The sequence below is a fragment of the Phoenix dactylifera genome, chromosome 5 (genome assembly GCF_051530095.1).
Source record: "Phoenix dactylifera cultivar Ajwa chromosome 5, Ajwa_hap1_PhDact_Kaust_v1.1, whole genome shotgun sequence".
NCBI classification, from domain to species: Eukaryota; Viridiplantae; Streptophyta; class Magnoliopsida; order Arecales; family Arecaceae; genus Phoenix; species Phoenix dactylifera.
Genome location: NC_143194.1, coordinates 37,904,081 through 37,929,482, shown reverse-complemented (window position 1 = coordinate 37,929,482; position 25,402 = coordinate 37,904,081). Strand labels below are relative to the sequence as shown.

Sequence of the window (25,402 nt, the reverse complement as noted above, 5' to 3'; positions counted from 1 at the left end):
CAATTATAAGATCTTCAAATGTTCATCTGTAACTAACTTGTAACTTTGATGTTTGAATTTTATGCCCAACCTATTCGAAACTATGCATACTATGACTCTGAAAGAAGAGAAGAAGTGGTGTGAGCTTTACAACCCAATAAAAATTTCATACACTCGTACCAGTATAAATATAATAAATTTAAAATAAAGATTAACTATAAACTATATCAAAAATCATAAAATCTCACACCGATGGTCCAACATAGCTCGATAAAATCTATATAAATATGCACCCATAAATATATGTCATCAAACATGTAACCCATTCCAAAAAATATATAAGACATTATGATACAGTGGTCTTATATTTTTAATCTTTTATTTTTATCCAGATTTCTGATCTATCATTATCTTTCTGTTTTAGACTATTCATGGCCATCCTTCGGCCCGTGAGGCTGTGACTAACAAACCATAATTTCACGCTTGGGCCTATTATGGCAAACCAAAATATCTGTGCTTCGGCCCGTGATGGCAAACCAATGTAACTGTGCTTCGGCCCGCAGTGGCAAACCAAACTATCCACGCTTCGACTCACAGTGGCAAACTAAGATAACTGGGCTTTGGCCCGTAATGGTAATCTGAGATAATTACACTTCGGCCCATAGTGGCAATCGGTCCGCAGTGGCAAACCAGAATATCCGTGCTTCGGCCCACGGCAGCAAACTAATGTGGGACGATTCGGCCTATGATAGACAATTCATAACATGTCTAGTCCAAATTCTTTTATTCATCAATCAAATTATTTAATTTCATCCATATCAGAAAAAAAATATAATTTTATAATATATTTTATACCCAAATTCCAAAATAATTAGCATCATTCCTAACAACCAAAACTATAATCCAAGCAGCCATAATCACCGATATTTGATATGTCTATATTTTAATGAAATATATGTCAGAAATTATTAAACAATTATACAAAAAATAATGCAAATCTTAAAATCATCAACATATGTTACAAAAAATATGTTATCCATGAAGGTGATAGTGTATAGGACTTATTACCTCTGCCGATGACAGACTCAAACACTGGGTACCTCGATTCTCTTCTTGATCTATGAACTCGGAGGCAAAGTGGCCTACTTAATACCTTCTTGCCCAGTCGAATGTCCCACTATAAGATCAAGCCTAATCATTAAAGTGATCACAACAACCACGATCAATAATATGAAATTATGGAATGGTATTAAATTTTAACATTGCATGTCCGAACTCCCTGGTTACACAATGCCAATTGAGACCTCTGATCGTACAATACTAGCCCGACACCCCTCCTAGGGTCTACTAGTCAACCCGAGTATATTTGGACCCTCTAGTCCTAAAATATGTAGAAAGAGAAAGAGTGAGAAAGAGAGAAATATTGGAGAAAGAGTATGACAGAAAGAAAAACAAAAGCGAGAGGGAGAAGAGAGAGGAGCCATGGTTGGCCACCCCCCATGATAGCAACCTTCAATAATTGTGGCAGCGACAACCTCGGCCATGGCCCTCGGCGGTGGTCGGTCAGACGGGAAGAAGAAAAAAGAAGAAATAGGAGAAAATAGGGCTTTTCCTTCTCGGCCAAAATCCGGCGATCACCGGCTGACATTGGGGCTCCAAAGAATTCAGAAGAAAGAGGGAAAAGGTAGCTTGAAGATGAGAGGTCTTTACCTATTTCTCGGCGATGTTCGACCGTGGCGACAGTGTGAACGATGATCGGCGTTCGGAGAGGAAAACGAAGAAAATATCGACGGTGAGCTCAAATCGAGGTTGGATCTCTGGTGGGGGTGGGAGGAGAAATCGGGGATGGCCTTATGCAGACTTGGTCACGACCAGAATCCGGCTTAGTGTCGATTCCGTTCAACCATCTCGGAAGGGAGAAGACTCCCATCGGGAGTCCTCCTCTCTCCTTGCACACGCGCAATATTTTCTTTTTTTGTCATGCTTTAAGATTCGTGCAGGAAAAGACTTTGGGCCTATGCAAGTCTTTTGGGCCGGGCCCTTGCAGTGCCTGTGTTGTGCGTGCATCCGTACGTCTGTGTACAAGCTACCTAGCAAATGCAGATGAATTTTCAGCTTTTGTGTTCTTTTATGCAAGTTTTCTCCTTGGTTGTATAGCGGCGCACTGTCATGCCTCATGAAGTAGTTGGAATGGAATATGTGTCGTGACATTAGAATTAGAAACCAGAGCTCACAATATATCCCATCGCTTCCACAAATGCACATTGATTTTATCCCTGAAACCAAGTCCAAAGAATGTTACGCCCAAGTTAGAACATATGCACATTTATGTGATATCTTAAGAAGCATGTGGAACCATATTACGTCCGATTGTACATAACAACAGTACTTCCAAAGCAGCATTAGAACTAGGAGCGGCCTAATGCATTTGGGGGCCTAAGGCGAACTCACTAAGAGCGCATTTTTTCTTTCTGGTTGGTCTTTGAGGCCTTCCCTGCAGTGGGCCGGCTTAAGACGAATTCACAAAGGAGGACCTTTTTTTCTTTCTGTTTTATCTTTGAAGCCTTCTCTACGGTGGGCCTTCTTTAGGCCGGAGCCTTAGGCGACCGCCTCAGTCACCTAAGGATTGGGCCGGTCCTGATTAGAACTTGCATAAAATTTTTCTTTTTTCTTGAACAAATAATTTATGATATTATTGTTTATTGCTGTAGTGCTATTATGATAAAAAAAAATTCTAAAAAAAAAATTATTTATCGAAAGAGCTCTCATTCTGTTGGACATTTTCAATCCATGCTGTAGGGTTCGAACCCAACAGAATGCAAGCCACATAATACGCTGAAACCACAATTGGAATTGATGAAACTTCCAAGAATGCGTAAGTTTAAAGATTAAGTTATTTAAATCTATCTCATGCCACTGATTGTCCAGCCAAATAGACTGCTCCACCCACAGGTGGCCCTGTTCAAGGACTCGCATTACTACGAAATAATATTAATTTATGCATCCTGATAATCCTATCCTTGAAAGCAAGAGAGAATCTTATCATATTGGAACGTCGACAGTATTATCTAACAATATTCTGAGGAAGGATTCAATGACTTGGTGATATAAATAATGACGTGCTGAGATGCTTGCCCATCCTTGACTACATCTGGGGGTGCATCTGAAGGCAGGATGGGTAGCATCAACCATGGAAGAAATCTTTGTTTTTTTTTTTTGTTAAGCCAGATGATTCATACAGTTCTAGTACAGGCACATCCAAAAAAGTCAAAAAATAATAAATCTTGGAGCGCTCTAAATAGTTCCTTCTTTTCGATTCACAGGGCATCTCTAGAGTGATTGGCCATGCACGTACGAGGCTAGTCAGTTCGTGGTCCCGTTAGTCTCTCTGTAAATGTGTTTAGCTTGGAACGCCACGTCGCTGCTAATAGTGGATGTGTTCTTGAGTGGTGGACTATGCTATGGCCTAAATGACTCACTAAAAATAAAAAATTTGTTGGAGACTTTTGCTTTCCTAAACTATGAGAGTTAAGGCCTAAGCCCTATGCAAAGGTCCAAGTCAATGATGATAGAAAAATTGCCTACTCTCTAGAAAACTTTTGACTTGCTTTAAACCATCCAAAAGCATAAGCACCCACCTAATCAAACTAAAATATTCCGCATTCTCAATGTAACTCCCCTGAGATAGCAAGTAACAAAAGCTTAAAAAAAAGGTCCGGAGATTATTTATTAGATTTCAACCTTCATCTCCATCTCTATCTCTCCTTATAGCCAATCTATCAACTTCATCTAGCATCAAACCGTGTCTGCGAATTTGTTTCTTGCTTTTTTACCAAAAATTCAGTCCTTATATTTGTGATTACACCAAAGGCTGCATAGTATAAGCATGTTAAGTAAAGTTTATTGAAATTTTTGAAGCAGCTGGTAAATGAGAAAGTGGCTAGCCAAATCCTTGGAGTTAGAAATTAACAAAATATTCGAGGTATTGTGGTTCACTAATATCTCTGTCTCAAACAAAACTACAATGCAAAACGGCTAATCAAATTCTCATTGCAGCAAATTTAGTAAAACAAGTGATTTTTTTTTCCTTTAAATAATTCTTTTTCATATATTCCCCCATTTTTCTCCCTTATTTTTCGGTCTTGTTTCTGCTCTTCCTGGGATGTTAGAATGAAAAACTCTCCATATGCTTCTAAGAAGGTCAATTTGTCATCTATATATCATGTCTTAATTTTGATCTTTGCATTGTCTGTAGCATAAATACTTGGAGATTGCATCAGAAACACATTAGAATTCTCTTCTTGTTCTCTTATAATATCATTGATTGCTGTGTTGAAAAACATTAGATGTTGATTCTTACTAAAGTAAATGATATTGCGCACATTATTAGTTTTATCAACTCATGAATTTAATCAAGCATATAGTGTTAATTTGAACCTTCCTAATTTACATAATCCAATTTCTGGTACACATCTTTGTGATGACCTTGATGTTCAAAAATTCATCAAAATGGTGTTTATATATTTCATCATGTGACTGATCATCCAGACAAAGACACTCAAAAACCAGATATACATCTCCATGGTCTTCAGAAGCTGGAGAATCCCCTTGTATTTTCTAAGTCACGTAGAATTGAAAGGAAGATGCTAGTTTTCAATCAACTAAGACTGCTCCACTTAACGAAACAATACTTACTTCCAGCCTCCACCCGTTTTCATATTCCTAAGGCAGGTCATTGCTCTCGTAGTTTTTGAACGGAGTAGAAAATGTAGCTAATTGTTAAACTAAGCGTTAGCCCGTTGGTTTTCTTTTTTCTCTGACCATTTTCCCCAGCTTTCCAAGGTTCATATTCTCTCTTTTATTTAATCATATTTTATTTGCTATAAAATTATCAGACACTACCGGAAGCAACAGTAATCTCGACTGTTATTTGCCGATGCTAGAAAAAAGTATCGGTAAGTTCTCTACCGCGTCTAAATTTTTCGATACTTTTTATTAGCGTTGGTAGATTATGACGATCAAAAGCGTCGGTAATGAAGGACACAATTTTCTCGACGCTTTTTGGTAAACATCAATGAAAGCCAAAAATTAGTCGATGCATATAAGCATTGGGCATATTAGACGGCACGATTAAGCGTCGTCGATCCAATAATAATATGATGCTTATAAACGTCATTAGAAGTCATATATTTCTAGTCCGGCCTTCTCAAGCCTCGTCACCGGTCTCCCCTCCTTTTTGGACGCTTAACCAGCAGCCTCACCATCTTGAGGAGTGAATCCGAAGAATCGATTCTGGATTCTAAAAATCTTTGACTTGACTTTGGCCACCCAGCATCCTAAGCAGTCATCTGGTTTGAATTAAAATATGCTGCTGGTTAAGACTAGAGACAACTCCGAGATCTCTTAAGAGATAATCCCTTTAACTCTGTGGCCAACTTCGTCGTCCCAGCTGCTTGAAAGAGATTCCGATGTGCTCTCACATCATATCAATCCAATGGTAGGAGAAGATAGTATTATCCACAGTTTAGCCTCTCATGAAGCCGAGGCAAGAAGAAATAGAGGTTTTGATGGGAATACGTCATGCAAGTCAACGTGTACTAGCTTCGCTTTGAGATCTGCGCAGCCTGAGGGTATTTTGGAGAATTTAGTTAATGGAAATAGAGGAGGGTGGACGTTTCGGTAACTACGTGAATTGTGAAACTTGTCCTCAACAAAATAGAACGCCTGCCGGGAAAACTCTGCACGTCAAGAATTCCTTGTTTTTCTTCCCTCCTTGATGAGATCCCAACGGCTATATTTTTCCCTTCCGCGTCAAGAATTCTTTTTGATTCGGCGGAGTGGGTCTGTGTGTTAAAGAGGGAGAACTAGCCGTTAAATGGATTCTTCCTCTCCCCGTTCTTCCGGGCCTGCGAGCTTCCTCACCCAAACCGACGCTTTCCTGAGGAAAAACCTCGTCTTTCAGGTACGTTGCTCCGAATCCGTCCTCTTCCTGTCCCCCCCCCCCCCCCCCCCCCCCCGCCCCACACACACCCTTTTCCATCGATTTCTGTGACGTTTTAGCTTCTTGATGTTGGAAGTCTCTATGGTTTTCTTGGGTTTTTTTTTTTATGTTTCACTGGCGGGGTTTCGGTTCCTGCGTTTATTGATCTTCCCGTGCTTAGTCCGGGTGGTGAATTGGTTAAAAGTTTTGCGAATTCTTGGAGTTGACCCACTTATTTTATACCTTTCTTTTTTTGATGTTTGGAGATGGGTTGTTGTTTTCAATTTTTTTTTTTTTTTTTTGTTCTAATAACTGGGCTTTGATCAAGTGTTTTTCACTTTGAGTCTCAATTAGTGCTTCTTCTTTACCCATGGTTGATGACTTTGAATCACCGATGCGTTTTGCCCTTTCACATGCTTATCGGGATCCTTTATTTTTTAAAAAAATTTAAAAGAAATTTTCTCGTTGGATATATTGTTTAGATTTTAGCCCTTTCGTTGATTTCTTATCATCTTATGGCTGGTAGAGCGGATGCATATTTTTCATGAATTTGATCAAAGATTTATATCCTCTACCGATTACTATGCCAGTCATGGCTGGTATGATCGTTTGTAAGAGGTGAGCCGATTCGATGGTGTAGCTAAAATTACAAATTCAATTTACGATCAACAACAAAGTCGGAATATTTGAAGAAGAAAAATTAGAATCTTTGAAAGAACAAATTGTCTTTTCAAAATATGCGACTGAGCATCTTCAATTTGGAAAAGCTAATCTTAGTGCCTTCTAGAAGCTGATATAGTGCATTAAACTAAAAGAAATTGGTACAAATAATTCTACTTGTTTAGAACATTATTCCAATTTCTAACACTAGCAGTTAAGTGCATGAGTGGCTGGAAAAAAATCCTTTTTGTTGAGCACCACTTTCTATATATCATGAAGTCAGAGCTTTATGTATAACCTAAAGCTTTTAGGCTTGCATGTGAACAAATAAGACCCTTCTTAAGTTTCAGCTTTATATTTTAAGAGGATATCTGTCATTTGTTTAAAGCTTGTGGTAGAAATTTTATGTAGTAAAGCATGGATAACATTCAACTTAGTGGATTTACAAGCAATCTGCACTATATAGTAGAAAAGATGAGATCTCATGAAGCAGTGTTGCAGATGGTATTATTGCTATAGGAAATTCTTTTGACACCATATCATATTCAACAATGAAGAGTGGTCATACTTGTCAATAACATTTATTGCATGCTTTATCGAAAGCTGAGGAATGAACCGAAATCTAATATGGAAAATTACTTAAACAACTTGCCCCATTAGTGTACACATGGCAACTAACTGATTTTCGAACATTATTGCTTGCTATAACGATGCAATCGTCATTGCTTGGATTTGCAGATACGCAATCGGAAGTTAACTATTCGAATAATAATATATCCATTAATCATCTGTGTGTTACTATCTGTCCTGCAATGGGCCATTAACAGTGAGCTAGATAGTCCGAAATATAAATGTGGTTGTCGTTGTGTTGACACGAATGGAAACGGTTCATGTGAGAACGTATGTGGAATTCAGTATTCTACTTCAGACCAGGCAGACAGCTGTGCAATACCAAATCCTGAGGAATGGCCTGCATTATTGCAAGTACCTCGTCCTGAATATCGTGCTGCAGAGGTTGATTTTAGTACATTCACTGACCTGCCAAACAAGTCATGCAGAGACGCACAGTCCTGTCCAGCTGCTGTACTTCTCACTGGGGGGAATCGATCTCTTGTGGACAGTATGTGACTTTCCTATGTTACTTGAAGTTGGAAGATTTATGTTACATTCTAAATCCTGTTGTATGATACTGACCATTAAATTTGTTAGGCTTGGCACTGGACCTGTTTACAAGTTCATCGCCTTCAAATCTCTTAAATTATTTGAGTAATCTGTCGAACTTTATCACAGTAAGTTGTATTGAATAGATAAGTATTTGTCTTCAGAATTTTCTCATTCTTTTATTGTTCACTATAAACTTACTAGATTAAGGCTTATATGCTGTTCTTTTTTATGGTAAAAGGCTTATATGTTGTCTGACAATCTTTCAGGGAACGGATACAGTGACCAGAGAAACAGAGTTTATTGAACCTGCTTTTTTCTCTGGTAGACCCCTATATATTGTTCAACCTGAATGCAGACAAAATTATACCCTTACAATTCCCATTCAGATAGCTACTGCCACATTCCAGCAAGGTATTAAACTTCCTGGCCATTTGGAGAGATCATCTAATTTACTTTTTTTCAAATAGATATGCAAGAGCTATGTAACAAAGATACAGAATGCTGCTTTGACTACCAAAAGGCCTCTCTGCCTTACAGTATTACCTCTATTCACTGGGTGATTTTGTAAAAAATTGAAAATGAAAAGGTTATTATTTACAGTGCTAATTCCTTGCATATAGTTCTGGGCCTCTGGCCCATTATTCAGTTTGTTGTCAAATTATGTGCAACCCTGAGTTCATGGGATTGAAGGAAGTATATCGTTTAAGAGAGAAAATCATGTACATTTTATTCTAATGTACTTTTTGCTCACTGTATTTGCCTTTCGCACCATGAATACATGATATTTAACATCAAAATGCCTCAAAGCTTATGCTTAAAGATGATGAGAACCTTTTTTAAGATTATTTTGAAATCCTGATATACCACCATAAAAATATCCATCCATTTAAATTATTATGTCTTCGACAAATGTGTGCCTATATATAAACTGATTCATAACTATGGCATTTTTACAAATGCATGTCAATCATCCTTGTGCATGCATTTATCCTGTGGAGAACAGTTCTCCATTCAGTGTCATTTCCTTCTGAAATTATCACTTCTAAAATTTTGGGTCAGAGCTGAAGTGTGTTCAAGCTTTACCCTTATGGTGCCGTAGCTCCTCAGAGATAAACAATGAACTGTTTAAAGGTTACCGTCTTGGGAACACAGAGGGGGTGATAAATGAAATCATGGGAGGTTAGTCTTTTTCTTCTCTTCTATGAATTGACATGTCTTATCCCCTCTTTTATTTTGCATAGCAAGTGGACATAAATATACTTGTTTTTTTTTTTTTCTCATTGTGCAGCTTATGATTTCTTAAACTCCAACGAGAAAAGTTTTAATGTGATTATTTGGTATAACTCGACATATAAGAATGCCAGTATGCGTGGTACTCCTCCTGCATTGATGCGTGTTTCACGCTCATTAAATGTGGTGGGTATTGGATGACAATGAATTTGAAAGCTGCCTTTTCTTTTATTTTTCTTTTTTTTCCTTTCATAACTTCAGCTTCCTGTTCATTTGAAAGTTCAATTTCAGAACCATATTAGAATGATTTTTCTTATTTGTATATGATCAGTTTTCTTTACTTTGGGGCTATCAGGTTATTATAGTCTTACTAATGAATATTTCTAGGATTTTTGTACCCTATTCTAACAGAAGGTTCGTCAAGTGTCAAGATCTTAAAGATCTGTTAAACCACAAGAGAACTGTAGGAGAGAATCAATATATCAAAAGAGAAACATAAGTAAACTACTAGAAAACGGTGCACGCGACAGGTGAACCTCTTGTGAATTCTCATATAGGTGCGGTCTTTTCTTGGGTGGTTTTTTTGTGGTCTTTTTTAGTTGCTTAGCTTATCTTGCATGTTTCTCTGTCTTTGCAATATCAAAATAGACTAGGAGGAATCAAAGTTTTGAAATCTTTGAGAAACCAGATACACCGATATAAGTGCAAAAGTGCAAACTTGAACATATACTTGTAACTTCTAGTAACGTTTCTAGTAGGGTCGGTGGAACCATCTTGAATTGGGCGGTTCCGACCATTCTGAGCCATATCGGCGGCCTACTGTTATGGTTTTGGCAACGGAAACGAAATCCATTGCCGGAGGCGGAGAAGGAGAAGGAAAAGAGAGAGCAGGCGGGGGAGGGAGGGAGGGAGGCCGGCGGCCTCCCTCCCTTCCTCCCCCCCTCCCCCCTTATCTCTCTCTCTCTCTCTCTCGTTCTCCCTCTCCCCTGCCTCTTCTACTGTGTCGGTATAGATCCGTACCAACTCGTCCCGCCGGAGAACTAGTATGGTGCCCGGTATTGATTCCGCCGATATTGGTTTCTAGCATGTTTGCCCATATTGAGCCTAATTTTGATTAGTTTGATGTAAATAATTTTCTCCTTCAGTAGTCATTTCATGATTGTAGTTCTAATGAAGGTATTTGATATGACAAAAAAGTAAGAAAGGAGAACTAGCTAAGTTCAAGAGATGGAAAGTCTTCTTTTAGAGCTATGGTAAAGAAACGATATTCATGGAATAAAAAATAAACCATGAAAGAATACTTTGTTTTCAAAATTCAAGCCATACTAAAACTTAAGTGTCATGTATCATAGCAATGATGCTTAAGGGGCATGAGGGTATTATGTGACATAGGGGATCATACATTGACAGTGAAGAATACGAAGCACTGCTAAAAAATATGCAGCTGGTGCACTAGTTTGCTCTAGGAAACATGTTAGCTTTAATTGTATTTAGCGGACGGTAGACATGTTTCATATACTCAAAATTGTTTCTATTTCATCTAGGTAAATGTAGCATCTTCAGCAACACCAAAGACACTTTTATTAAACTTATGTATTGCACTTTCTTTGGAAAATTCAAAATATAGAGTAAGATAAAGTATACTATAGATATTATTATATTAGATTAAACAAATAAAATCAGAGACCAAAAGCTGAAGGTCAAAAGAGTTAGAGATGTTCTGGGAATGAAGATAATAATCAAACCCACCCAAATGAAATATTTCTTGGCAGGTTCAGTCCAGTTTGACCATTTGTTGACTTTTAACTACCTAGTGCCTATTAATCCCTTTTAAAATATTTTTCTTGCACAACAACTCAATCCTTATTCTTGTGTAGAATTAAGTTGAAGTGCTGATTGCTGTACCTATTGGTGGAAGTTCTTCTGAAGTAGATCTTAGTTATATAGCCAGCCTTTTGCATTCAGTTGCTTCTTCATGAAAACATGACAATGGAATTACTTGCATTTAATGCCTGTTCTTGTTCATTCTAAAACTTTCTTATGTACTTCTTGTTGTCATGTTTTTTTTTTAAAAATATGGATTTGGAGACTATAATAAATCTTGAACCCCCTGTTTACAATCTTGTATAGGTTTCAAATGCCTACCTCCAGTTCGTAAAAGGTGCAGATTCGAAGATGCAATTGGAGTTTACTAAGGAAATGCCTAAACCAGCTAATCAACTTTCACTTGATTTTTCTTCTCTTCTTAGTGCTCTTTTCTTTCAGTGGATTGTGGAACTACTATTTCCGGTAAGAAGTAGGTCTTGGTTTTGTGGTCTTTAAATGCCATTTTATTCATGATTTGTATTTCTTGTGTGTTACTAGTATTGGCATTTACATGAAAAGACCTCCGCAACTGGATACTTCTAATTGTTAATATTGTTAAATTACCATAAGGTGTTTTCGGGGTGCATTAATTTCCAATGCACTAATTAGGAGCCATTGTTTGGTGCAATGGTAAAATGCTTGGCCTGACAGGTGCAATGGTAAAACGCTTGGCTTGACGAGTGCAATGGCATAGATTTGAGTCCTGGGGTAGCCACTTTGTGCAAAAAATGCCAAAGCTTTGGTCTGCTCCCAAGATCCTAGATTGCTAGGATCGTAATTGTATAATAGCCCTTTTGGCCCTTTTATCTTGAGCAAATTGCATTAACATTCTTCTTATATTAATAAATTTAGCCTAATATTTTGGTAGGATTGAGATGTTGCTGTAACGTTATTTATGGCCCCCTTCCTTTTGGATGACCTATGTTGTGTGTGTGTGTGTGTACCTATATATATCTTATGTCAATCTTCACATTTGCATGGTGTATGTAGGAATGAGGATGTTTTAAGATATAAAAGCCATTGAAACTTATACCTACTTCTTACTTGTTTTGAACTAAGGTTTGTCGAACCGGCACCGAGACACCGGTCGGTGACCAGTATGGTTCGGTACTGGTTCGAACCAGACCGAATCGGAAGTGCTGGTTCACGGACTGGCACGCCCTAATTTATATTTTTTTCGTAATTATCTCTCTTTTCGAACTTTTTCTATAAATTTAAGCCGAATTTGATGTTTTTTTTGTTGTTTTCTTGATGTCTTTTTTATGTTTTTGGATGTTTCTATGATCTCGGTATAAGCTAGATGATGCATATTATTGCTTCAAAATGATACAAATCAAAAAATGAACAATATAAATCATTGCCATAGCCCCGCAGCGGGGGTCGGTTTGCACCGAATCCGAGTCGAACCGGACAGAACCATCCGATTCCGACTGGTTTCAGCTGGTTTCGGTTGATTCTGGCCACATCCAATCAACCGGCCCCGTCGGAGACCGGGTCGGCTCGGTTTAGGCTGAACCGGCTGGTTCGGCTTGGTTCAATAATCCTTGTTTTGAACTCTATATAAATTGTCAATGTTGCATGACTAACCTGAAAGCAATAGAGAATAGATTGAACAAAGGGAGCGATATAAAAGATTTTGTAACTAAGTCTTGTCACACATCATGTATATATGTATATCTGGGCATAGTGCAGATTATAAGAAAAAAAGATGGTAGAACTCCTTAATGTTATTCACCTATAGAAAACTTGTGTGTATGCAGACGTTGTATCTTGTTACTATAACCTTGAGGAAGCAATTAACATGGTTCTAGAAGGAACATAATAGAGTGCAAATTTCTTTTCCTTGGTCTTATCTCCTCAAAAATATGATTAGGTTTGATTACATTGTTCTAGTATGGAAGACATAATTGTCAAAGTTTAGATTGTTGCTATCATCACCTTTGTTCTTCTGAAAGATATATCAAAGCTAAATGGCCTAGTTGCAATGCCAAATGTAACCTGATGTTTTACTTAAGTGCTTGAATGGAGAGCCAAACATTATTTTTGGGTGCACCTAAAATCAAGATCTACAATCTTGGTACCGAATATTATACCAATATATTACCAGTTTGGTATGATATAGGTCAGAACAGGTATACATTCCATATCGAAACAACTCTTGAACCAGTTTTCTCACTTTAATCTTGGTACACCTCGGTATGGGTCAGTATGGGCCTGTACCGACCCAAATATGATTTTTGTACTATTTTTGACCTGATACCCATACTGGGTGGTTCGGGGTAATACGACGGTCCTTGCCTATAATAGGTAATGAAGCAAAAAATCTTGATAATTGATACTCAGTCTTGGAGCACCTTATCTCTAGAGCATCTACCATAAAACAAACCTTGCATGGGTGTTATCATGATTTTGACATGGATCGTGCAAATAACATCATAGTTGGTCGGTGTAAGTAAGATTTGGTATTATAAAGGTGCCATATTGGATACTTTCTTGTATCTGTGGCATAGAAAGGATAACTTTGTGTTCGGATGATTCTTAGGTGGCGGGTACATAAGCTGCCTTTGGTTTCCCCTGTGAAATTGTTAGAGGTACTTATAAGCATAACTACATTTACATAGGATCATGTGATCACCTTGTTGAGAAACTTAGCACCTATAAGTTGTGGAAGTTACTAAGCCCTTTTATTGTCAAACACTTGATGGATCATCTTCTTAAGATTTTTTATGGATATATAGTCGCTTTCACTGGTTATGGTATTGTGAAAATAAAGGAGCACTTCTACAGGGCTAAGAGAATGATTAGAGATGCCTTATTTATTCCCTACGTGCATGACATTCATGCAAAATATGTTGTAACATGCAGTGGGAGATGAAACCATTTATGACTTTGCTAAGGTAAGTTTGCACATATAGTTATCATTTTCAGCAAAATTTAGGCTGTTGTTTAATGTACTTATTTGACCAGGCTATTCAGGAATATATATTCTTCTGCATTTATTGGAAAAAAGGCTATTGGAATGGTGTAGCATGTACTAGAATAAGATGTAGACTTAATTTTTCTTTTTACTGTAGACAGATATTTGAAGCCAACTCCTTAATGCTGGTTCATCATCTCGCAACCAATCAGATCTGTACCATTCAATTGATCTATCTAGTTTTCTTTGAATAAAAGTATTCATCTGCATGACATCATCTCTATCCTTCAAGCTATGTGATAACTGGTATTCGTTAAGCTTTTGGCTCATAGGCTAAAAAAACATGTTAGAGTAATCATGTTTTCTGACGGGAGAGAGGAGGAAGCAATTCCTTCAATCTGTTCAGCTCAAGCCTCTCGTAGAAAATAATAGAATTGTAAAAGTAGGTTTCAAACCATTTTTGCTTTCGCTAATTTATACTAAAACTGATTTACATTGCACCTACTAGTGAGGTCTGCATCCTCTAATCTGAGACAGGTTCCTCTGAGTTAAAATAGGTTAAAAAATTCTTAAAACAGTTAGTAAGAAATTAATGCTAAGGTGAAATCATCTTGGAGCTGGATCTCGACTCCCATGTCAACTTTATCTCTTGTCGTGTCACATAATTTCTCTCGAATTGAAAGATATGTTTGATCAAAGTCTTGCCCAAAAAGAAAAGTTTTACTTTGACCTGCCCGCTTTGAGACCGAAATATTGTCGAACCCCCTGTTAACGAGGTGCGATGAATCCCTTAGGAGTCTCGATCGGCCCATGGTCAACCTCAATGAACCCGTGCTGCAGTGTTTCCTAGTCCACATGGGTCATAGGTCGGGTCTGCTCTGATACCATTTGTAACAACCTAGGACTTTACTTCAAAATGGCTACCTGGAAGGTATTTTTGAGTTCCTTAGTGTTGTACAAGTACCCAAGATCGTTCTAGTGAATAGTTGATGTGGGACTAACACATGCCCACACGGTTCCTCACAGAGTGGTTGCTGCTTTTAAGCCGACGGATATTTTTTTGGGTAATTTTGCTGGCTTTTAGGTATTTCAATCAAAGTTGGCTGGGTAGGGACCCTTTAAGTTATTTTAGTTGATTGAAGTTATGAAGAACTGAGTAGAAATTCATTACAACCCACCAAAATGCAGGCTGCAGGAATGAAATTTCTCAGTTTGTTTCATGTGAAAAAAGGGATGTGAAAATTAAATAGAGCAAATCATGGCAGAGTCCTAGTTTTGTGAAATTCTACAAAAGATGTAAGAATAGGAATAGGGAGAGAAAATACTAATATGCTATATAGTCACCCAAATTAATTCTTGTCAATTGTATAGATTTTTCACTCGAAAAAGGAGGGAGGAGGGGGGGGGGGGGGGACTTGAGACACAGAATTATGGAGATTTACAATTCTAAATAACCTATAAGAGATTCAAGAAATTCCTATGCCCTTAACCAATTTTTAATTGGAGAGAAACTTCTTTAGCTTCGGTCTTCCAACATGGCAGCTAATGCTGGCCAAAACACAACCATATCAGAGACTCAGTAGACAGAATGCAAGCAATAGTTTCCACTTCAATTGTCTGACTTGGACATGAATTTGAGACAGACCAAACAAAGGTCATGCTTGGTCACAGAGTTATGCATTTAAAAGTTAGGAAGTAACTTTTGAAACTACGACTACTTTTCTATGACTACTATGAAGCACAAAGTTTCATCCAGTAGTATGTAATGTTCTTCATAGATTGAAATCCTGTGGAACTATCAACTTTAGGTAAGCTTATTTATACGAGTCCAACTTAAATTAGTAGGCTTCACAATTTTTCTTTTAATAGTATAGTGGACATTGTTCCATTTATGGTAACTAGTATTTAGCACATGCTGTGTACATGCCTTTCTTACGGGATGGAGAGAGAGAGGGAGAGTTGTGAAAAAAAAGGGTGCAAGGACAAAAAATAAAAAGTGCAGGCTCTCATGAGATATAATTAGTACACAGAGGCAGAGGCTTCATGTTCGTGGAGTCTGGCTTCATGTGTTAAGCTCTTGGAGTTTTTGTATATAGTAGATGCATGGATATTTTTCTCAAGTGTAAATATGATCTTCTTTATGATGGTTGAGCTCAAACATTCATCTTAAATATCACAATTCTTTCTACAGTCCACTTATTCTGATCAATTTTTTTCCTGATAGATGATGTAGCTCGTATATAACTAAATTTTGCCTACTGACGCAGGTCATGTTGATTTATCTGGTTTATGAGAAGCAGCATAAACTAAGAATCATGATGAAAATGCATGGGCTTCAAGATGGTCCTTATTGGATCATTTCTTATGTTTACTTCCTTTTCCTATCCTCAGCTTATGTGTTATCCTTTGTGATACTTGGTTCTGTAATAGGTAAGATGATATTTAGTGGACTTCCTGGAGTGAAGGTCATTTTAAATCAAGTAGTTAATTTAAAAGGTTCATTCTATGCAGGCCTAAAATTCTTTATGCTGAATGACTACGGTATACAGTTTGTATTCTATTTCACTTCTATAAACTTGCAGATTGTGCTTGCTTTTCTGACAGCAGCATTCTTTTCGAACGTCAAGACTGCAGAAGGTTTGAAATAACTCAATAAGTTTATCTATCGTAAATAATTAATTCTTCCTGAGACATGACCTGTGATTTTTTTTTCTTTTGGTCTATCTTCTCGATGATAGTAATTGGATACCTATATATATTTGGATCGGGGATCATGGCAGGATATCTTCTCCATTTTTTTGTTGAAGATACATCCTTCCGGGTAAAGTGAAAAGAATTCCTTTTAGTTGATTTTTTCAGCTCTATAGTCCCATTCTTTGTTCTAACTTTCTTTCTGTTTCCCTTATGCCATCTGATGAGCATTTTCTTTCATCTTTACATTTGCTATTTTAGGGAAATGGCTTTTGGTTATGGAGATCATACCTGCATTTTCCCTATATCGAGGGCTTTATGAGTTTGGCCAGTATTCTTTTAATGGAGATCAAATGGGAACTTCTGGTATGCGCTGGGGAGATTTAAACGATAGTCTGAATGGAATGAGAGATGTCTTGACTATCATTGTCATAGAATGGTTGGTACTGCTTCCTGTCGCATATTATCTTAATCAGGGTGCCTCACTGGGCAGGGGAATCAGCAATAACCCTCTATTTTCCCTACAATGCTTTCTGATGAAGACTCCATCTAATCAAAGGTTTAATATTCGAAGACAGGGTTCAAAGGAAGTTTCTGTGGACATGGAAAAGCCTGATATTATCAAAGAAGTAAGTCAAGACTCTGCAAGTGTACAATAATGATGACATGCCCAATGGTGCATTGCAAAGTTCATTTGTTTCTGGCTTGCATATATCATCATTTAAATTCTTGAAATTGTCTGTGGATTGTGGTAGGCCTTATCCAGTTTAGCACAACTTAAAGCAGGATTACAAAGTGACATACATAAGACTAATGTTGTCATTGCCGCGAGCATTAATATTAGACAAGAAGTAGCTGTAGAATGCCACTAGATTACTCCCAATATATTGTCAGAATCTATGTTAAAATTGAAATAAATGTTTAATCCAGTTTGCAGAGACATTTTCCTGTTATGTCCCTAACCTGACTTTAGAAAGCCCATATCATCTGTAGATGGTTTTCATGCAAGCTAAGAGATAGTTCTCTTTTCTACTCAAACACAAAAATTGCTACTGGTATTCATATATTTATAAACAACTCTAGATGGTTGGTTTATGATTAAACTAGACTTTTGCACATGCCATGCACAGACACAGAACACAGAGTCCTCATGCTGAAAGAATGCCCAATTTAAAGGAAAAGAAATTTGACACTGTACAAAATGCCTAATGGTTTAAAGAAAAACAAAGTCAAAGAGGGACCATTGTGGAGTCACTTGGGGGTGTGGATACAACCCCAAGTATTTCCATTTTATACAGCAGAAGATAGCATCTTTCTACCAACAAAGCAAAATTAAAAAAGATAGCATCTTGCTCGTGCAATCCATGTGGGCATGCTGGAGTGGAGACTCCAAGAGAAGAGCAAGGCCCATTGGAGTCAAAGCGCAGATATACTCAGGGGTGGAGTTGCTCCAAGAGCATTCTCGCTATACTAGTTATATATAGAGATGTTCTCCAACGTGTCTTGAAGTCCACTTAAATATGAAGAACATTTTTTCATTTCTTCAGATTATGCTTTAGGTATCCTGCAATTCGTTTTTCTCTTCTTTAAACCAAAAACATCTTAAACAAGGACTGTTGTTTATCTGTACCTTAATTTATCTACCATATCTACCAGGCTGGCAAGCTTTCCACATGGTACAAGGATGTGTATCTCTGAACCTTGTATTTTCTAATCATTGTTCTTGACACAAACTAATACATAGTGCTAAAGGGTTGCACCCTACATTTCCAATCTAAAATTGTACCTACTCTTCCTGAATGGTCTTTATGTCTTCTAGTTGCACTGGAAGTCTTCTCCACAGAACTTTCCTTCCATTTCTTCATGAAGAACTGCTATCCTGATTTACAGATTCTGGATGTTGTTATCATAAAAATTCCTTTGGCATAAGAAAGAGGGTCAAAATTTAAGGTAACCCGTATCATATAAGCTTTTAACAATATTACCAACATACAAGGTTCCCGCAATACTGGCAGTATATGTTCAACACTTCAATTATGATGCTAATATGTAAATACAGTTACATACCCCCCCTGTAATTTTACCATGAATCTTGAGGTTATTTTGTTTTTAATGTGTAAAGTGGTTATGTAAACTATTAAAGTTGGTTTGTATGAAAAAAAAACTCAAAACTATGTCCATGCACAAGTATAAAGCTTTGAAAATTGGTCTATATATTAAAATAAAAAACAAAAGAACTGAATTAAGTATATTTTCTTTGACTATAAGTTGCTAGTTTGAAATCTTTTTCACGGGCTTGCTTATTTTTCCATGTCATTGCATGTCAAGTTTGGAAAAATAAGCTTAACATGCTGGCAGGCTTTGACCAGCATATGGATGGTATAATAGTTGAGGTTTGTAGGTGTTTCTTCCTATCAAACTTATGTAGTCACCTTCTGTTCTCTCAAAGCGTAACTAGTTTTTTTTTTTCTTACAAAAATTATTTCACTTTATGTCAGAGGAAAATGGTTGAACAGCTACTTCTTGAACCTGATACAAGTTATGCAATCATCTGTGATAACCTAAAGAAGGTTTATCCTGGAAAGGATGGAAACCAGGATAAGTTTGCAGTTCAAGGTTTATCTCTTGCCTTGCCACGTGGAGAATGCTTTGGGCTGCTTGGCCCTAATGGTGCTGGAAAGACAACCTTTATCAATATGGTTTGTAGCAAGAATTCCAATTTTACAGTTTAGCAATCAGATTTTTAAACTGCATCTGTTTTCACCAGTACAAACAGGGGAATCAAAAGATTAGTTCTAATATTCTCTATTTTCCCTACTAATAAAACTTTGCTGATCCCAGATAAATGTTATATATACAGTGACCTATATATATTATTTATGTATTTAATTAAATGCAACTTGCAGATGATTGGTCTTATAGCACCCACATCCGGAAATGCATTTGTCCGGGGATTCAACATTCAGAATGATATGGATAAAATATACAGCAGCATGAGTGTGTGCCCACAGAATGAGTAAGAAATGTTCTACTTCCACACGACAAGAATTATACTGATAAAATGAAACTCACATGATTTACTATGATATAACTGATGAAACATGTCTTCTGATTCTTTTTTTCTTTTTTCTGATTAATGCAGCATGCTCTGGGAAATGTTGACAGGTAGGGAGCATCTATTGTTCTATGGTCGATTGAAGAACCTTAAAGGTTCTGCTTTAATGCTTGTGAGTTTTTGTGGCACCTATCATACTCTTTGATTAATGTAGCATGTATATAGTGTAGCTTTCATATGCTATCCATCAGAGGATTAGCACATCCTGAAGCACATATATAGGGCTTTGCTCTCACTTGATGTCTTCTTTTCTTTCTATTTCCATTTAAATTGGCTTTTTTGGGGGTTTCAATTACTAGTAATCGCTAAATATTCCCCTTGATCCTGCTAGTATATGGTAATAAAGGGATACCATGAAGCACATCTCTACTTCATCCACCTTGTTGTCGCCCTATCCAGAGATTTCCTCAGCTACAATGCATTATTTTTAGATGATAAGAATGATTAACTAAGTCTATCTTTGGGCCATCAAGTTCTAACAAATGGTACCTACAGAGCTGCATTGCACTTTGTTTAGTATTGACCATCCTCTAAGACCATATGCTCTACGATGATCTCCATAGTGCCAGTTTACTGATTTGGAGTATCTTTGTTATTTCTGCTAAGTTCCTGCTGCCTGACCATCAATTTATTTCATACCAAGTGACATCTTATTGAATGTCAGCATTATCATATTTATCTACAACACGCTTCATAAGGCTGCAGGTAGGTATTGGTTGATCTCGGTACAATTGGTTCTCAAACCTTTCTGTTTTGATCCTATGCAATGTGAAGAGCATGTATTACAGCAAAGCTTAGGGAGCACCGAGCTCGCGTCCATCATGACCTGTTGCATTTTACAAAATGAAAAGAATGAAATAAAACTTGGCATGCATAAATAAGTCAGTTGCCTCTGAAATGATCATGTGCATTCATTTTCCATGATACTGTAGACTGTTGAAGAATCTTTAAAAAGTGTAAATTTGTTTCACGGTGGTGTTGCTGATAAACAAGTCAAGAAATACAGCGGTGGCATGAAAAGGAGGCTTAGCGTTGCCATCTCATTGATAGGGGATCCTGAAGTATGCTCCTAACCTATATGTTTCCTTGTTAATCAATATTCTACTTCATCCTTATTGGTGTATATGCGGCGAATATGCTAGGTTGTCTACATGGATGAGCCCAGTACTGGCCTAGATCCTGCTTCAAGAAAAAAGTTGTGGAATGTTTTGAAGCATGCAAAGCAGAACAGAGCAACTATTCTTTCTAGTAATAATCACTGCTTAACCAGTATCCCCATTATGTATGCTAGTGTGAACATTTGATTTATTATTTTTCTGTTAAGTTAGCTGTCTCTATTCAAGAATGTTACGTGGTTGTACCACGTCTGATCATAGTGGCTGGTGACACTATTAGATCAGCCTTTGAAGTTTGAGCACACATTTTCTAAGTTGTCTTTTTTGCTAATTTTTAGCACACTCGATGGAAGAGGCTGAGTTTCTATGTGATCGATTGGGAATCTTTGTAGATGGCAGTCTTCAGTGCATAGGAAACCCAAGAGAGGTAATTTAACAAGTTTCATTGAAGTACTATTATGTCTATCAGATTACTTATCAGTTCATTAGATGTGAACTATGGCCTCCACATATACTTAGGTTATACTTGACAATGAATGATCCATATTTCTTTTCATTGGTAAATCAAAATTTGTTCCATCATGAAATAATGATAATATTGGACACCATCAAAAACATTGTGAACCAGCCGATCAAGAAATTCACTTTTATTGACAAGCTCCAAATGCACCAGCTCCTCTTGTCTATCAGATTACTTATCAGTTCATTAGATGTGAACTATGGCCTCCGCATAGACTCAGGTTATACCTGACAATGAATGATTCATATTTCTTTTCGTTGGTAGATCAACAATTTGTTCCATCATGAAATAATTTGTGAACCAGCCGGTCAAGAAATTCGCTTTTATCGACAAGCTTCAAATGCACCAGCCCCTCTTGGCTAGCCTTTCGTATATTCATGAGTAGCCCATCTTGCATGAATAATTTGAACCTTCATCTCAGAAATAGTACTGCTGGTACACCTAAGAATAATTTTCTATACACCAAATGACAGTTGATTGTAGCCACCCAGAGTATTGTTTGAGTTGCGCCTGCTAGGGTTTTCTACTTCTTCTCTTTGTGCAGGACTTGTCACTCTGAGCCAAAAAAGGATGTTTATTTTGTTAAAAACAGAAAAAAAAAAAGGGGCTAGGAAAAGACTTAAATTGTTGAGAAGATAGCATCTTATCTAGCATATTCTCATCTGATCACAACCTTATAACACTTTACCTTGTTAAATGTGGTCTATATGTGCCAAAGCTGCCCTGAAAAACACAAGCTGCCATTGAACAATAACTACACACATGAAGAAAGATAATAGGACTTGTCATTAACTATTTCCATCTCATGGCAGCAGAGGAAGCACTGCATAACCAGTGCAGTATTTTCCAGCATTGTGGATGACCATGATCAATAATCTTTTCACAAATACTACACCAAGGAAAAACTATGTATCTAGGAATTGAAGCACCCAAACCCAAGTTTGTGAACAGAGGGCCGTGAAGATGAATGTGACTCAACAAAGTGACAAAACACAAGAAGTAGGCCATGATTCATCCACCCAAATGCTTGCACCAACCTTGCTATATGTGTTATCGACTTCAGTAAGAACATCTAGTAGCATGTTACATTTCTTCATCACCTAACAAATAACAGGCATCTAAATAATCAGGGGCAGCAAACCCATCAAACGAAATGCTTATCAACGAAATATGATTTGGCTCATGCAATCCTAAAAGAGATTAGGGATTAACAATTAACTTCATTTTCTTCCCTCCATACTATTCTATGTAATTGGTATTACACATATTATATATAATGACTGGTGAGATAATGTCCAGAGCCAAGAAAATTATGTTCTGAAAACTTTTTGCTCAAAATGAAAATGAATAGTTAAACAGCGCATCAACAAAGCAGCATATAGAAAAGAAAATATGTTATGTGTGTTTTTGTGACAGCTGAAGGCCAGATATGGAGAGTCTTACATCTTTACAATGACAACATCTCCAGACGATGAACAAGAAGTGGAGAATTTAGTATTTACAGTGTCTCCTAATGCAAAGAAGATTTATCAGATATCAGGGACGCAGAAATTCGAATTGCCAAAGCAAGAAGTTAGAATTGCTGATGTCTTCTCAGCTGTTGGTAACTTTAAGAGCAAAGTCAGTGTACGGGCATGGGGTTTAGCTGATACAACCATGGAAGATGTCTTCATAAAGGTTGCAAAAAGAGCAGAATTGTTTGATAAGTTGTCATGAGTGGTTCATATTTTCTCCACTGTACATTAGGACAATGTTGATTGTATATATATATATATAACATCAGTGTTGATCCGAAGGACAATGTGGATTCAGTTCTTATTGTGTATTTATGTCCAAATTACAGCATCCAATTAACTGTTTGCTGGTTCATATGACATTATGCCATTCTATATATATCGTGAACTAGTACAGATTTGCATTTTTCAGTTTCCATTCTGGAAATTGTTAATACCTAAATGGGGAACCAAACAAGCAGCATCAGTGCATTAGTTAGAGTTTTGACATGAGCATTATGCTTTGATGGCATAAAGTATTCCCTTATGGTGTCATGCTGCTGTGAAAACGCGCCGTGTAAGGTTTACTTGTCTCTTTGTAGCATATGGGGTTTTGCTAGTTGCATTATAATCTCTACTTGCATGTAGAAACTTATTTAGGATTGGAGAACTTGCTTGACATGTCATGTTTTCCCCTTGAGAACAAGAACAAGGAAGCCTGGTAGGAATCTGGTGAAGGGATAAAGGTAGGAATATTAAAAATCACATGTGATGTTTAGTCCCACAAAGAATAACTAGTGAGAGGAAAAATGGTTGATATTGATAATTAAACTCAAAACTTAACAGCTTGAGCTTTCAAGTTGAATTGGTTTCCAACATGTATGCAATCAATTTTTCGTCTATTTTTACCTCTTCATGTATAATAAACTGGCATTGTTTCATAACAATAAATATAAAACAATGTAAAAACAGTTATTGGTAAATGCACATCTCTTTGTTTCTTTCATGATCCCTACCTCTAAGAACTGCATGCCAATATTAGTCAGCTTTAACATCTCCTCCAAATGGTGAAGGTTCTATATCTGAATCTTAAGAGGTGTTACGTTACACACAATTAATTGTTGCAACATTCCTTTGAAAATTTTACTGGTGTTTCCGCAATGAATCTCAGAAAGAGAGTGACACAGATTTCAATGACATCCTAAATTATCACATTTTGATCCTTGCCATTTCCAAAGTTTCAAAAGAAAAATTCTCCTGACACTGGTAAAAGATTCTCTGTATGCTGAATCACAAGTTGCACGCTGCAAGCAGAATAACGATGCTTTGATAACATTCTACGTACAGGCTGCCAATCAAGAGAACAGTAGGAGAAATACAATTATACAAATCAAATATAAGGTTTTCTGTCTGATATCTTAGTGCCGTGTTAGCATCAGAACTTGAAGAAACGGCCAAGCAACGAACTTCTCATATCTGCTAATGTTAGAGGTTGGCATCATTGTTATTTAGTCTATGCTGTTAAGTTTAAAATAACAATCTCCAATTTGCGAATTGAATTCCATAGTTATATGCATGCTAGCGGTGTTCCCACTTTTTTATTACAAGTCAAACAGTTTGCTCTTCTAAATGCTAATTACAATAATATAATTAGCGAAGTATTAGTTGTCTTGGAGCTCCTGGTGTACAATTGGGGTCCAGCAACGAGCATAGGCTATAAAAATTGGATTATTGTTTGCTGGTCTTTTTCAAAATCAAAAAAAAAAAAAAAAATTCAATAATTTTTTTTAACACCAAACATAGTAATGGGCCGTTGTTGGAAATCTTCTGGCTATTATAATAGTATTGTTACTAACTTGGAAGCGATCCCGGTTCCAATTCTGGGAATATTATTATTATTATTTATTATTTATATATTTAAATACAGATGAAAAAAAAGGAAAAGGATGGTGATGGTGAGAGATAGGGTGGCCTTCAAGGCCAAGCATGTATTTAAAGAGACTAACAGGGCTGCGAATTAGGTGGCTGCCTACGTAGCTAGTCATTCTGAAATCATCATGTAGGCCGGAGAGGGGGAGTTGCTTCGGACACTTTGTGACCTTTTTTTTCTGACTTTATTGGGTGTATTTGTATTCGTAATGTACGAAATATTTGTCTTAGCAAAAAAAAACTCAAAAAAAGAGAAAGATAAAGGAGAAGCATAACCATAATATTATATTTACACCACATCTCTGCCCTTTATCATCAAAAAATAATAAAAAATAATTATTCTGTATCTATTGACCCGTATGGAAAATTGCTCCAAAGAAGATCCTATTCCTTGTGATTCTATGGTTTATCTCTATCTCGACAAAAAAAAGAAAGGAGGAGATGGCTCCTGGAGTTGGCGAGAGGGCCGATAGAGAATTTGATCCAACGAACTTTATTTAGCTAGGGAATTGGATTTCTTCTTAGTTGTAAGAGTATGTATGTAAAATGTTGGAAGTCAAATTAATTGGGACCTGCCCTGCTTGTAATGTGCCATTGACATGCCACTATATCAATGCTTTGGTGAGTTTGAGCTGACCTATGGTCCGCCAAAATATTGATGCAGCAAAGTGGCTCCGTTATGCAAGCTAGTCGCGCATAGCAAATTAGTGACATTAGGAGTATAATTGAGATGATTGAGCTTA

At 37.0% G+C, this 25,402-nt stretch overlaps 1 protein-coding gene across 1 annotated transcript; it reads left to right on the top strand.

The window, feature by feature from the left end:
* Window positions 1–5,720: 5,720 nt before the first annotated feature.
* LOC103709796 (ABC transporter A family member 7-like) lies at window positions 5,721–23,128 on the top strand. The gene is made up of 18 exons (XM_089931015.1): window positions 5,721–5,941; window positions 7,358–7,739; window positions 7,829–7,908; window positions 8,050–8,194; window positions 8,843–8,962; window positions 9,072–9,199; window positions 11,144–11,302; window positions 16,064–16,226; window positions 16,308–16,433; window positions 16,535–16,616; window positions 16,747–17,116; window positions 18,986–19,186; window positions 19,394–19,503; window positions 19,630–19,714; window positions 20,535–20,663; window positions 20,745–20,850; window positions 21,056–21,144; window positions 22,654–23,128. The coding sequence occupies exons 1-18, from the start codon at window positions 5,855–5,857 to the stop codon at window positions 22,951–22,953; spliced, it is 2,862 nt and encodes a 953-aa protein (XP_089787141.1). The 5' UTR covers window positions 5,721–5,854; the 3' UTR covers window positions 22,954–23,128.
* Window positions 23,129–25,402: the final 2,274 nt, after the last annotated feature.

Coding starts and splice junctions, on each gene's coding strand:
- LOC103709796 (XM_089931015.1), top strand. CDS start 5,855: ATGGATTCTTCCTCTCCCCGTTCTTCCGGGCCTGCGAGCTTCCTCACC. Junction 7,740..7,828: donor GAATCGATCTCTTGTGGACA/GTATGTGACTTT, acceptor TAAATTTGTTAG/GCTTGGCACTGGACCTGTTT. Junction 8,963..9,071: donor GATAAATGAAATCATGGGAG/GTTAGTCTTTTT, acceptor CTCATTGTGCAG/CTTATGATTTCTTAAACTCC.